Source organism: Equus asinus, chromosome 30 (genome assembly GCF_041296235.1).
Source record: "Equus asinus isolate D_3611 breed Donkey chromosome 30, EquAss-T2T_v2, whole genome shotgun sequence".
NCBI lineage: Eukaryota > Metazoa > Chordata > Mammalia > Perissodactyla > Equidae > Equus > Equus asinus.
This window is the reverse complement of record NC_091819.1, coordinates 4,945,205-4,960,576: the sequence shown is the minus strand read 5'-3', so window position 1 is coordinate 4,960,576 and position 15,372 is coordinate 4,945,205. Positions and strand designations below refer to the sequence as shown.

The 15,372-nt window shown below is 37.8% G+C and overlaps 1 protein-coding gene across 1 annotated transcript in view; it reads left to right on the top strand.

The window, feature by feature from the left end:
- Positions 1-15,372, top strand: part of CRB1 (crumbs cell polarity complex component 1) — a 199,063-nt gene that overhangs the window by 139,235 nt on the left and 44,456 nt on the right. The window contains exons 6-8 of the mRNA XM_014829037.3: positions 4,150-5,106; positions 10,381-10,928; positions 12,397-12,562. Coding sequence (XP_014684523.3) covers positions 4,150-5,106; positions 10,381-10,928; positions 12,397-12,562 — 1,671 coding nt within the window. The remainder of the gene's footprint in view (positions 1-4,149; positions 5,107-10,380; positions 10,929-12,396; positions 12,563-15,372) is intronic.

The following is a 15,372-nucleotide window of genomic DNA, read 5'->3' as shown; positions in this document are numbered from 1 at the left end:
TCTTGGGTTTCTATTTACTAAAATAAAGAAAACATCAAAGTCAAAATAGACAAAGATGAAACTTATTTTGTATATAAGTTTTTGTAGAAAAAATTTCTATTAGATATTTCATTAACTATTGCTTTCAATAAAGTGAGAATTATAGTGTCATTTTAATCGCCAATGATATTTACCTAAAATGTAAAGTCTATGTCCTTTTTATCTATTAACATTATTTATTCTGATGAAAATATGGAACATACCAGATAGTAAATATTTTCCCTATCATAATTATTTTTGAAATGCAATCTTATCACAGATTCAGATACTAAACTAAAGGAATTTTAGAAAAATAAAATGAAGTGACAGTTTTTAGTTAAATGAATTGACTTCACATAAACAAAATAACAGAAGCTTCAAGTAATCCACCTCATATCATAAATACTTAGATATAAATAACCAATTCATTATCAACTAAAATACCCAATTAAGAAGACTGAATGACACAGGTAATCCCATAAATTTACCTAATCCTTTTATCTTGATTGACAGCAGATCTTGTTCTTGGCTGAGACAGTCAAATAGCCAATAAAAGAAGTTTCAATCTTTCTTCCCACTTTTAGTTTTCTGCGTTCATCAAATAGATACGTCTGACCTTATTTTACGTTGCAGTTGTCAATAGAACTGGTTTTAAACAAGGCAAAAGCATAAATTACTGTTTATCATTCTACTTTTAATATCTCATTCTGCTTATTTTCTTCAGACTTTGACCTTAATACGGGCTTTGTCTCCTCTTTTGTTGTCTGTTTTTTTCCATGATGGTAAAATTTAAAACTAGCTTCTCTGTTTACATTTAAAGGAAACACATAACCAAGTTATTGGTAGTTATTTTGTGAAAGATCAGATGTGTACATTTTAGGAATTATGAGAAAAAATACAGTAAACAACAGTCAAGAAAGTACTACCATTTGCACTTATTTGCTGACCAAGGACGAATGAAAGGGTCCTGTAAATTATAAGGACATAAATGTCCTGTATCGGACGCTAAAGATCGTAGGTGTGGACAATTTTAATAGCTGTCTAGCTGGACTTCCCATCTCCGATTTCTTTTCACTTCACTCTGTTAAATATCCCTCTGGCATTGAACTTTATGAGAAACCATGTTGGTCTTCTATCCAACAATTACCCATTTATCTCCACTGCCTTCAGAAAATAAATAAGTAAACAAATAAATAAAAATAAAACAAAACAATAAAAACTGTAAATTCCTAGACCTTCTCCAATCTGGTTATATTTAATCTTTCTGACTTGATTTTCCTGCATAAATTCTCCACGCCAACTAGATTGCCAAATACACCCATCACCTCTAAATGTCTTAATGCTTTTCCACTGATGAGTTTTTTATTCAGTTATTTTCACATACCTCTCTGTCAATCCGATCTATACTTGAAGACCTATTTTAAATCCTATCTCTATATATCAGCCCAACCTGAAGAGATTTCTCTTTGCAGAGACTCTGCAGCAGCCATGGCTGATACAATTCACTTGGAATCCATGATATACTATCTAGGGCTATCTCTCCAGTGTTGTCTTGACTTACACTATTAGTTAATTTTTCACAAATTTGTCTTCTCCATTAAACTCGTTGAGGGCAGGGACAAGTTATTACTCCATGTTATCATCCACAGTATTTTACACATGGTAGATATGTCATCAATATTTACGCATTCATTTAATTTGTAATATTGACTTTTCATAGCTAACAATTTATGATTATCTCTCATTCAATGCCTTTTCCCTAAAATTTTGCTAAGTCTTCTCTAACGTTCCCTGAGTTTGATCCTCAATTGTTATCCATACGTTCATTGGGAACCTGCTATGTACAGTGAATTTTCATAAATATGCATTTTTTTATTCCGTTATATTTTGAGCATATTGAGGCCAGGTCTGTCTCTGCTACTTTGCACCTCTCACACTCCTCTGTGAGGGTAGGGCACAGAGTAGGTATTTTGTAAATTTGAGAATACAGTAAATTGAAGGTTCAACTGAGAGGTCAAGATATGGTTGCCGTCAGTACGAAAGTGAATGATGCGAGAGACTGTAATGAGGAATGTCAAAGTAAATACAGATAATATGCTTCAGGCTTTTGAAATGTTTACACATTTTGGGCGTATGTGAAAATTCCTGAGAGGCAATTTGAAGGAGCGAGTCTATAAAGAGATTTCTTTGGAAAGACTTGCCCACTATGCTGTGAATTGTACTCCACCCCACAAATCTAGGGTTAGAAGCTACATTTTAACCCCAAGCAGAGTGAGTTGCTTCAAGGAAAACTCCAGTCTCACCTAAATTTGGGGGGAGGGAGAAATGGGCAACTTAGACTGGATTCTCTACCCACCTGGGGAATCTAAAGATGAAAAGGTGTGACTCTTAACCTGAGGCAGCAGGAAAGAGAGAGGAGGAGAATTGCTGCTGTGCTGTACTGAAAAGCAAATATGCTCCTCTCCAAAAGGTCAAAGGCGCAGGAATCCTGAGGTCCACATGAGGAACTCATGGTAGAAATACAGTCAGTGGTCAGGGTCAAAGGAATCCTGCCCAATAGGCCTCTGTCAGAAGCTGAAGGAACCCCAACAGAGAGAGATGATGAAGGAGTGAACCTCAGTAAACCAATAGGAAGGGGTTGGGGGAGGGGCAGCATGTGAGCAGCTAGTCCAAGGAGAGGCAATGCCTGTCTCCCGGTCTCTGGAGCCTCAGCTGGAGGAACAGAGCAGAGGAGGCTCCGAGGAGCTCACAAATAGCCCCCAGAACAAATGTCAACTCGAAACACCTGCCAGGCTCAGAGAACGTGGAAGCATCTTACATCAGTACCAGTCAGGTGAAAACTTTCTGAGCCCTTCTAACACTCAGAAATCTGGAGATTGGGAGAATAGAGGGGAAAAAAAAGAGGGAAGAAAATTTCCAAGTCCTCCTTCAAGACAGCCTGAAGTTGACCTAGCAAACAAAGAAAGCAGACTTAGTTCTAAATTGCATTGAGACTTTTGGTCATTATATGGGACTGGCCATTCTATAATTACTGCGGGGTTTTTAAAAAGTGATCATGAGACTATTACTGGAGAGTGAACAAAATAGTCTTGGGGTGTGCTGGGGATTTTATCCAGAGGTAGAGAAACCTTGCCGCCATTAAACATGTTTAAAGGCAGAGCGGGAGGAAAAAAAAGTGTTTTGCTTTCATTATAACTCATGAGTTGGTCAATATTCCTCTTAATTAAATGATGGCTGATTAAGTTTTTTGTCTTCAAAATCCTGTGAAAACCAAATTAAAGTAAAATATCTTCTAATAGGAACGTTTACATAAATTTAGTTAAATTAAACTTGCATTAGAATGCTTCTTTAGAATGTAGCCTGTAATTCCTGTGTCGGTTCTCTGTGCCTGTAAGGATGGTTATATAACAAATAAATCAGTTCAATTTAGTTTTATTTTTTCTACTCATCAAGCTTTTTATGACACATGTATGCTCAGCACTGTACAGGTGCCGTGGGAGACGCTAAGATTATAATACATCCACTCGTCTCACAGAGTTTGAAGTATTTTTGGATTAACTAAGATTGTATCTTAGAATGAATGGGACTCTCCATTCATATTAGAAGTCCTCCACTGGCAGAGTTTTCTAGACCATCTATATGTCTGGCAAACTTTTGTTTTAGGAACTGTGGGGAGGCACAAACAAGCAGAGGCAAAAATCACTGTTTCCAGTAGAATAGAATGAAATCAGCATCCAGGACAGGATAAACAGTATCCAAGAATGGAGTCCCCAAATAAATAATTGGTATCTAGCATCGCTGTCAAGAGCAATCTTTTTCTGTCTTTTCATTTTTATGATATTCAGTGCCACATGTGTCTCTGACAATGGTAGTTTGAGTCAACCACCATATCTGGTAAATAATCTATTTCTAGAGAAAGAATTCAAAGTCTGCCAAGACTGCACTTTTCTGCACAATATGCGCAGAATGATAAATCGATTTTAGCTTCCCTCGATAACTATTCACATTTCACTCCATTCCTAAGCCTGAGCTAGTTCTTCACTTCCACAAGATTACACATAACAATTATGTGAAACTTCTATTTCTGATCTGAATATATGTCATTTCAATCTATTCTTTATTATTTAACAGGAATCTTCTGTGAAGAAGACATCGATGAATGCTCTTCAAATCCTTGCCAAAATGGTGGTACTTGTGAGAACTTGCCTGGAAATTACACTTGCCATTGCCCATTTGATAACCATTCTGGAACATTTTATGAAGGAAGAGACTGTTCTGATATTCTCCTGGGCTGTACCCATCACCAATGTCTAAATAATGGAATATGCATCCCTCACTTCCAAAATGGCCAGCATGGATTCAGCTGCCTATGTCCATCTGGCTATACTGGGTCACTGTGTGAAATTGTCACCACCCTCTCTTTTGAGGGCAATGGCTTCCTGGGGGTCACAAGTGGCTCAGTTACAGCCGAGGGCTCAGTGTGTAGCATAGCCCTCAAGTTTCAGACTGTTCAGCCAATGGCACTTCTACTTCTCCGAGGCGACAGGGACATGTTTGTAATGCTGGAGTTGCTAAGTGGCTACATTCACTTATCAGTTCAAGTCAATAACCAGTCAAAGGTGCTTCTGTACATTTCCCACAACACCAGCGATGGAGAATGGCATTCAGTGGAGGTGGTGTTTGCAGACACTGTGACCCTTACTCTACTGGACGACTCTTGTAAGGAGAAATGCATCACTAAAGCTCCTTCCCCATTTGGAAAGGATCGATCCATATGTGCTTTTCCAAACTCCTTTTTGGGTGGTTTACCAATGGGAATGAACAGCAATGGTGTTGCTCTGCTTAACATCTATAATAGACCATCCACACCTTCCTTTGTAGGCTGTCTCCAAGACATTAAAATTGATTCGAATCATATTACCCCAGAGAATATTTCATCTGGCTCATCCTTAAACATCAAGCCAGGCTGTATGAGAAAGGATTGGTGTGAAAGCCAGCCTTGTCAAAATAGAGGACGCTGTACCAACTTGTGGCTTAGTTACCAATGCGACTGCCACAGGCCCTATGGAGGCCTGAACTGTCTGAAAGGTGAGATAAGGCTGAGCTCCCAGGAGTGCTATGCCTCAGAGTAGAGCAGTAACAGAAACAGCCAGTCTGCCTCTGTCTGTTATGAAACATAATGACCCCTCAGGACTTCTGCTGCTAGTTGCCTACTGATGAGAGAAAACAAGTGGTTAGTGATGTGCATTAATTAATTTTGAGTGCATTCATAGGACACCAGGGTTTCACTCATGCAGAGAAGTAAAAATTAAGCCCATAGCTCCTATCTAAATGGATTTTCATCTTGGTGTTTACAAATGCTATTATGATATTACCATTTGTTGTGCATCAGAAATTGATTGTAAATCTTATTTGAAAGAGAATCTTTTGAGAAAAAAAGGACTGTTAGACATGAAACTAGTCAATGCCAAATACTAGCACCACGTTTTGTGCACAGTAGATTCTTAGTAAGTATTTTACTTCCTTGCCCTCCTTTCTATGCAATTCACACTTGCTCCAAAATCAGGCTCAAGGTTAGCACTTTTATAAATCACCTATTTTACTCAAAGGTATATTTTCGAAGCTTGCATTGAAGAAAGTAGATATCTACCTAAATGGCTTAAGACAAAAAAAAGAAATAAAGTGTGGAAAGTAACAACAGTAAAACTTGGTAGGTGCCGTAAACTAACTGATCTAATTTCTCTAGCGAATCACAGCTTGAAATATATTCCAAAATCCCTAACTTCACGTCATTCCAGAGATTGCTGTTGATAGTGACCAATACATGCTCGTTTCTCTTTATTATTATTATCATGCATTGAAAACGTCTGAGAGGTAATTGCAACAGACTGCTTTGAAGTTCAGCTGTAATTTACCCCAAGATTTTAGAGTAACTTGAAATAGGACAACATCTGGTAAATAGTCTTCTCTGCTTTATATGAAGTAAAATTAAAACCAGTCTTAGCCCATCCCTACCCCGTGTACGAATGGCTGAGAATTATTAGAAGCTATGCCTGGGTCTCCAGCCCTCACCACAATATTCATTACAAATCATGGACCTGTTTGACAATGAGGTATGGCATCTACTAGTTCTATGTAATATTTTACATGAAATGGCAAGTTGTTTTGTGATGTTTTTTAAAGGAGAAAAGGGGAAATTATGCTGGGGCAATGTTCACTTTTTGAAGAAAAATTTAATTGACCCAAGGTAATATTTTTACTACATATACAAAATAACAAACAGATGCTGACTTATTTTGACTGGCTTCCAGATGCAGTGACCCATGAAGTTAATACTGACCACGGTGATGCTAGCTGTCCTGGCGAATAGATTCAAGAGATGCCAGTCCAGTGGGTTCTGGTTTTCTTTCATTTATTTTTTCCAACTTGGACAATCACAAAGTTTTTAAACCAAGTTCCTGACTTAATTTCCTTATTTTCCCCCACACTATTGAAAACTGTTTAACCCTCATGAAAATGCTTGGCTTCGAAAGATGTCTTTATAGGGAGGAAGTTCTGGAAAATCTTTTCTTTCTGGAAATTCTCAGTAAAGTTTAGGGAAAATTATATTTTTCATATCATCTATAAGTCATAAAATTAAAATATTCTGTATTTGCTGTTCTCTATGAGGAATGTTTGAGGGGGAGTTTACTCGCATTACAAAAGATGCTTACATGCTGTAATGAGAACGCGGAGTCTTTCTGTCATTGTATGCATGTGTTCAAGAGGGAGGAGATAGACCAAAACGTACAAAGACAGACTTCACCCAATTCATGTTCTTGGCTCAATGTTTCTCAGTCACGGTACACATTGCAATGAACAAGCAGACTGGCTAAAGGATATAGTTGGCTGACTAAACATGAAAGACATGGGGACTTGCCATATTTTAAAGTTGCTCTTTTTAAAATAACCAAATGTCTCAATAAGGAGAGTTCTGCAAAGGATTTCTCAAAGCTTAGTTCCCAGAACTGTCTGAAAGTTTATCTCATCATATCTTCTTGTGTTGGCTGTATAAGAACATGGAGCTTCCAAGATAATGTTCAGAATAGATGTGTCACCGACCTCTTGCCTTCTAGAGAATATTTGATTTGTAGAGACAATTTACATAAATTTTATCTTCAGTCATGCATCTAGTCTCTGAGAATCTTATCCCTTTAGAATTCCTCTTTCTTAGAAGGAGCTTCGCTCCATCACTGATTTTTTTACACGGTTGTGCTAGCCAAGTGCAGTGGCTCAAACCTCTGCTTACACACCTTCAGGAGTGAAGAACTCGCTAACTCTGTCTTGTCAGAACTTCCCCCAAAGTTGTTTCCTTATGCTGAAATAAAATATGATTATCTTTAGCTTTCATTCATTGGCAGCATTGTAAGTCTTGCAACCATACCAGTATAAATCTTACATCTCTTCTTCTTGAGAACACTTAACTATTTGAAGAAAAGTTTCTTGGGTCATCTAAGCCATCACGTCTATCATGCTAAACATACCCAGTTTCTTCTAATATTTTCCATATGACAGTTTTCAGACATTTCATCAGCTGCTTACTTGCTTTGGAATAAATTTGCTTATCTGGTTCTTGGATATGCCTGAAGATGGAGAGAGAGACACATGACTGAAACCTCCCTCATCCGACATTATGGTCTTCTATTCTGCAGCCTAATGTAACGTAAATCTTTTGGCAGCCACTTTCCATGGTTGGCTCACTTTGAGTCATTCTCACTCATAGTGCCACAGAGTCCTGCTTCTTCCACCCTGAAGCAATGAGGTACACTTAAACCTAGGTGACTTTTATTTATTCTTAATAAATTTCACCTTCTTGTATTCCATCAATCGTTAAAACTTGAAGTGATTTTCCATCTGTATTTATTGCCCCTTTTGTGATATACCAGCAACACCTATGAGAATCATCCCTTCCACGTCCATGGACAAGTCATATGTGGCTTCAGGTGTTTCTGAAGTCACATAGCAAATCACACATTCTAACTACTTGCTTGTGATTTCTGAAGAAGAATGCAATTGCTGGAGAGTCAAGCTTCTAAGAAAAAAACAGCTCTGCATTCTGGATCCACAAAGTGATGCTACAGGCATCCTAGGATGACTCGCAGGGACCGCCACCATCCCAGAGGTGGAGTGATTCTGTGCGTATTCTTAAATCTCAGAAGCTTCAAGAGCAACATTTTATTATTAAGCATTTTATCCCATGAAACTGCTGCAGTGTATTCAGAGACGTTTACCTCTTCAAACAGGTTATTTTATCTAACAGTACACTTTGAAAGTTACCTGTAGTTGCCTGGAGCAGGTGGTCTCCAAATGAATATTTAAAATGCAATGTTCCTGGAGGAAATCAAGTCAGAGTTGTGCAAATATAGCCTTTTATGCGAGAGGTCTTCAAACCTAGATGGCTGCCTAAGCAAGGTTTACTATAGTTCAACTAAACTAACTATGTCTTACCTTTGCCCAAACTTCAGCTGGCCTGTGACATTTGAACATGATGAAATATGTTCTTTTTTTCTCGTTATGATTGGGATGTAAAAACTTGAAGATGGCAATATCTTTAAGACAACGTTCTTGTCAAGTTCATCGGTGGTTTCTAGATTACAAAATTCAATGGTCGATTTTCAGTCCTCATCTTACTTGATCTCTCAGTAGCAGTTAACACAGTTGAACACTCCCTCTTCCGGAAAACTCTGTCCTCATTAGGTTTATGGGACATCACTCTTCCTTGGTTCTCCTTCTATCTCAGTGCCTCCTCTTTTGTCATCTCGTTTACCTTCAAATGTCTAGTGCTTAAGGGCTCAGCTCCTGACCTCTTCTGTTCTCTCTGTATATTCACTCTCTTCTTGATCTCATCCTGTCTTGTGGCTTTATACCATATTTACAATAACAAATCCAAAGTTATTGTAGTTAGCCCAGAACATCTCCCTTGAACATCTCTATCTAACTGCTTACTAGACATTTCCAACTTGATATCTAATAGGGCATCTCAAATTTAGTATGGATTCCCACTTTCTCCCCCAAATCTGTTCCTCCTGTTTTCTTCCCCATCCTTGCAAATGGAGACTCAATTCTCCGAGATGGTTGGGCCAAAAATCTTGGAGATGAATTTGCCCCAGAAAATCTTGTTCGTTCCACCTTCAATATATTTCCAAAATCTGACCGCTTCTCACCATCTTCGTCGTTACCACTCATCCAAGCCACCATCATTTCTCTCTTGAATTTCTACAATATTATCTCTACTTTATTCAGGTTTTTGCTCAAATATTACTTTCTCAGAGAGTTCTTCCCTGACCACTTCATTTGAAATTATAACTCCACTCCTACTCTCAGCTCTCCCTATTCCCTTTCTCTGTTTCACTTATGTTATACCAAAGAACCTATCACCACCTGGCATACTATATATTCTCTCTATATACTATACACTATATATATACTATATATATACTATATATAGTTTGCTTCTTTGTTTGTGTCTGGTCTATCGCCCACCAACTGGAATATAAGCTTTAGGAGGATAAGAAATTTTGCTCCTACTATATCATCAATGCTTTGGTTGGACAGGGTTCATTTTTATGCTTCTCTAGAGTTTTCTTGAGATTATCCACATCAATAGTGTTGCCATGTCGGTGCATCACTAACTTCTCTGACCACAGGAAATGCTGGGCGAGTTCACTACTCAGCTTTGTCCCTGCTTCTCTGCATCTCATGCTTGTCCTCCCAACTGGGACCACAGAAGGAAGACTCCTCCTCTTCCTTTGTTCAACTGCCTCATTATTATTAGGGGTATCATCCCAAAAGACGATTTATGAATGTAATTCTTGATTTCTGTCTTTTAAAAGGAAAAATTAGGTTTAACGACATTTGCTTGAGCATGCTCCCAAATAGCAAAGATGATGATTGCCTGAATAGTCTGCTTACAGATGTTGCAGGAAGACCTCTTGCCCCCAAATTTCTTCCACCAAGCTGGAACACAGTAGCATCTGAATGTCCACCTTTAAGCCCCCCATTCTGAGGGCAGTGAAGGAGAGATTCATAAGTTTACCAGTGCAGAAATCTTCTCTTTCTCTTTGGTAATCAGCATACCTCACTATAAACTGTAAAGCAAATTGTAGTTATTTTTAAATAGAGTAAACTCAGAAGTTCAGAAAATCAGGACAAATTGTTGTTCTATCGAATAAGTCTGGCCTGAACTTTGAAAAAATATGTATGTATGAGTTTGTGTGTGTGTATACATGTGTATACGTATATACATTCATCTTCTGCCTCTTCTTACTTGTGAGTCTTAAGATATGTCCTCTTTATTTCTCCTCCTCTGTTTTGACATTGAAGAGTATGTGGCAGGCAGATTTGGCCAAGATGACTCCAGTGGATATGCTGTTTTTAATCTTGACAAGAGTTACGGAGAGAACTTCACCCTCTCCATGTTTGTTCGAACACATCGACCGTCAGGCTTACTTCTAGCTTTGGGAAACAGCACTTACCAATTCATCCGTGTTTGGCTAGAGCATGGCAGACTAGCAATGCTGAATCCAAGTTCCCCCAAATTAGTCGTAAAGTTTGTGCTTAGTGATGGAAATATCCACTTAATATCTTTGAAAATCAAGCCAAATAAAATTGAACTGTATCAGTCTTCACAAAACCTAGGATTTATTTCTGCTCCTACTTGGAACATCCAAAGAGGAGATGTCATCTACATTGGTGGCCTGCCTGACAGACAAGAGACCGAAGTCAATGGTGGATTCTTCAAAGGCTGTATCCAAGATATAAGATTAAACAACCAAAATCTGGAATTCTTCCCAAATTCAACGAGCAATGCATCCCGCAATCCAATTCTTGTCAATGTGACTCAAGGATGTCCAGGAGACGACATGTGCAAGGTAGGATTATTCATACCAGCTATGTCCATATTGTATGCTAAAGTTCTATTTTACTAAGTAGATAATTTATTATAACCCTTCTTTGTATGTGAAGATGATGTTTCTGACCCACTAGCTATAGAATAATACTTCATCAATATTTTCCCAGCAAGACTGGGGGATTTATATTGAGCCACAAAAATATGGCCTTGGCCTTATTGGCATCATGGTCTATTTACTTAGCCAAAATAACTCCATCTACACACTTCTGCAACTCACACAACAACCAGATTACTCAAGAATAATTGTATTTTAATTCCAAAATTCTTAATGGTGTCCCAGAGTTTTGACTGAATTAACTCTTTTTGGAAGATACCATTAACTTTATCAAGAACGTTGAACTTCTGTTATAAGTCAAGAGAGAAAACCTGAGAAGTAACTTCCTTCTGGTAGTTGTATTTGAAATTCTCTGAAATATAATTTCTCAGACCCCATGCTTTACTTCATATATTTTGTATGCTCTTCTAAAAGCTACTTAAATGTGTGAATTTGTCAGTTCTGCATGACCTTTCAAAGGAAAAGAAGGAAACACATTTATAGCCATTAAACATTTATTGAGCTCTGACTATTGCCATGCACTGGCCTTTCTTCTAAATATGCAAAATTGAATCACTGTAACTTTACGATAGGAGCCTTCCAATGTGCCAGGAACAATTTTGCATGGATCAATCCATTTAATTTTGTTGAAGGACTATGAGTAAAGCAGACATTGTTATCCCCATTTACATGATTTATAGATAAGGAAACTGAAGTTTAGAAAGATTTTGTAACTAGCCTAAATCACATGTTAATGGTGGAACTGGGATGCATACAGTCTAAACTTTCAGAAATTCTTATTCAAGTACTGTCATTTCAAATACTTTGTGAGAAACCTTGTGAGGACACAAATAATAATAGTATGTCTCTGATTCAGAGGCAGAGAAACTGAAGGTGATCCTGTAGTGGGACCCAGAGGATCTGGGTACCAAGCTTCACTGTTTGACTTTGTGAGAGGGTCTTGGGCATCAAGAGGCCCTCAGTTTCCTCATTAGTGAAAATGAGTAATAATATCTACCTCCAATGATAATTAGTGTAATGGAAAGTTCCTGGTAATTTGTAAGTTACAGGGAATATTATTATACCTTTTAAAACCCTCCTTGTGTCATAGATCAATTTTATTTCTCTTTCTCATTCCATCTCTCTCTCTCTCTGTCTCTATCTCTTTCTATCTCTATCTCTATTTCTCTCTCTCCCTCTCTTTCTCTTTTACAAAAGAGCTGACAATAGAAGCAGTAAGTTTTATTCCATTTAATAACCAACGGGTATAAAAAGTTTAAAATGTAGATACATAGGAAATTAGCATTGAAAACAATAGATATGGGGTCTTGCCTTACCACGTCCATTTTGAGTTGCCGATATTTTTTATACCTTTGATTTCTCTTCTGCTCAGTCCAATCCCTGTCACCATGGAGGTGTTTGCTATTCCCTTTGGGATGACTTCTCATGTTCTTGCCCTGTGAACACAGCTGGGAAAGCCTGTGAAGATGTTCAGTGGTGCGAACTCAGCCCATGTCCTTCAGGAGCCCAGTGCCAGTTGGTGCCTCAAGGATTTGAATGTAGGTAGAGTTCAAACCTATCATCCAGCCAAGTAAGTTGAGCATTTCGATTATTCCAAAGAAGAATACAGACAAAAGCAGCTTTCTGAAGAAACCTGTGATTGTCTCCCCTAAAACAAGTAGTGTGATAAAGCAGATTGGCCTCATGCCTCATCCTGCCCTGGGTTTCTGGGTGGGAAATGGAGATCACAGCAACACCAAACCTAGATCCTGGATCATTTAAAGCTAATTTCTGAAGAAAGAATTAACCAGGTAGTCTTCGGCTTTTCTTCCCTCTTATTGGGAAGACAGAGTGAGTGTGCTGGTGTTAGCACACTGTCACTGATTAACTATGAGACCTCCGGCAGTTCACGCAATCTCCATAATCTAAAGCTTCCTCATAAAATAGCGATGAAATATCTACTTTATAGGTAAACAAATTTGTGTGTGTGATGTTTATATGACATTATGTGTAAAAAGCCCAACATGCTAGGCACCGAATTAATGTTTGCTATGAGTATTTCCCTCAATCTGAAACGTGTTCCTGCCCATCTTCAGTACTGCAGAATACAGTTTCCCAAATGTTAGCAATTTGAATACTATCTTCACAACTTTGACATATCCTCATACTAACCACATGGTTATTTATATTCTGCCTTCTCTCCTACTTCAAATAATGCACAGTCCAATCAATAGCCAACTCTTTGCACTGACTTCTAATCTCTTCCCCTTATTCAAAAATTTTTTTCTAAAATTTTTTTCTCACTCTCCAGAATCATCAGTTTTTCCATCAGCACATAAACATATTGTCACATTTCCTCATTATGAAAAATTTTCATTGACCACTCCCATCTCCATCATTTTTCTGCTTCCTTGTAAAGTGGGAGAAACCCTCTAAAGAGTTGTCCCCAGTATACCTGTGATGTCTTACTCCATTCTTTCTTTTACCCCATTCAGCCAAACTCCCACACACCACCACCACCTCGATCCTGAACTATCTCCACCCAGAGCTTCACAGGTTGCCTTCATCACTTCATTCAGTTCTCTACCCAAATGCCTTCTTACCTGGTTTTATTTTTTTTCATATCTCTTGTCACTCTGTCATGTTTTGTTATACATGTGGTTGTTGTCTTGTTCATCATCTCTTTCCTCACTAGAATATAAGTTTCAAAAAGAAAGAAAATTTCCTGTTTGGTTTCTCACATGAATCTTAGCGCTTTGATTAATGCCAAACATAGGAAGTTGTCAATAAATATTTGTTAAATGAATAAATTAACTCATTTTTCTTCAAACTAACTCAATATTTTCACTTAACTACTCTAGATTTTAAGTACATTATCTGTGTACAATTAAAAAAATGCGTAAAATACGTTGGAAAACATTGCACTAAAATAATAGAATGGAAATAGAGGATAGGCTGACCTAAGGTCCGTATCACCAACACCCTATTTAGACTGAGTCCCAAAGTGACTGAGGCAAACAGAGGAATATATTTACTTTTTTTTTGGTATATTTCAAAAACATATATTAAAAATATATATAAGAGGGAGGCCAGCCTGTGGCCTAGTGGCTAAGTTCAGCGCTCTCCACTTTGGCAGCCCAGGATTCAGGTTCCGGGCATGGGCCTACACCATGCGTTGGTGGTCATGCTGTGGCAGTGAGCCACATGCAAAAGAGAGGAAGGTTGGCACAGATGTTAGCTCAGGGCCAATATTCCTCAGGAAAAAAAAAAAGATATGTAAGGTGTGTCGCATGGTATATATAATTGGGGAAGATTTCTAGAAGAATACATCCACTTTTATGTTTCATATTTGAGAAATGTATACTATACGCACATATAAAATATAATGAATTGATGTAAAGAATGTAATCTGGCTTCTAATATGGCACGGAATTTTAAATTCAACCTTTCCCATTTTTCTACCTCTGAACTACTTTTTAAAATACTGTTTAAATACTGTTTAAAATAATTTATTAATTATTCATTGTATTGTTAATATTTTGGTAGAAATGCTAAAGTTGTGAGTCCCAGTAATGTTCTACAAACGGGTGTTCATCATTTTGAACATTTTCACGGAGAAGACAGGAACAGGATTTCTAAAAACAGTAGCAGTCCAAGAACCACACCACTGATGCCCGTTGCCCTTCAGTCTACACAAGAAGCAGTTTAGGATTTGGACACACGTCTTAGAAAGAAATGAGTTCACTGCTACTGTATTCCTCCTACAGAAAGGGTAGAAAGTCTGCCTCTGACTCCCGGAAAGTCTCAATAACATTTTTTAAAATTGTGACTTATCTTAATGCAGAGAGAAAATGTAAATCAATGGGAGGGGCGAATTTTTTCTAATCGACAAGTGTGAACCCTAGAATTCCCTTTTGCTACTTGCATAATTTTCCCTCTTGTATTTTTTTTCAAATAAGATCTAAAGAGAAGATTAGGTCTAATAGAATGACGTGCTCTTGAGAGTATGGCTCATACGTGACCCTGAATTTGCCTTCAGGATCTTAGTCATCTCTATCTCTCCATCTGTCAGAAAACCAAGGTTTAAAAATTTAGAACCACGTTAGATACAGGCATGTTTATTATGATAAAGTTCCCTGAAGAAAACATGAAGTATAAATGTTATGTGTCTTGTTGTTCTTTCCAAGATCACAAGAAGTGATGTCAGTGTGCTCAGCAGTGTTAGTAAAATGAATCTATACAGCATCACACACAGGATTGTTCCTTTAGGAGTCGGAGAGCTAAAGAGATTGTCATTTTAACCTTTATTTAAAGACCCGTAATGAGACACTTGTTGCTCTTTTCCTCCCTAATCCCAGCCCCAAACCTG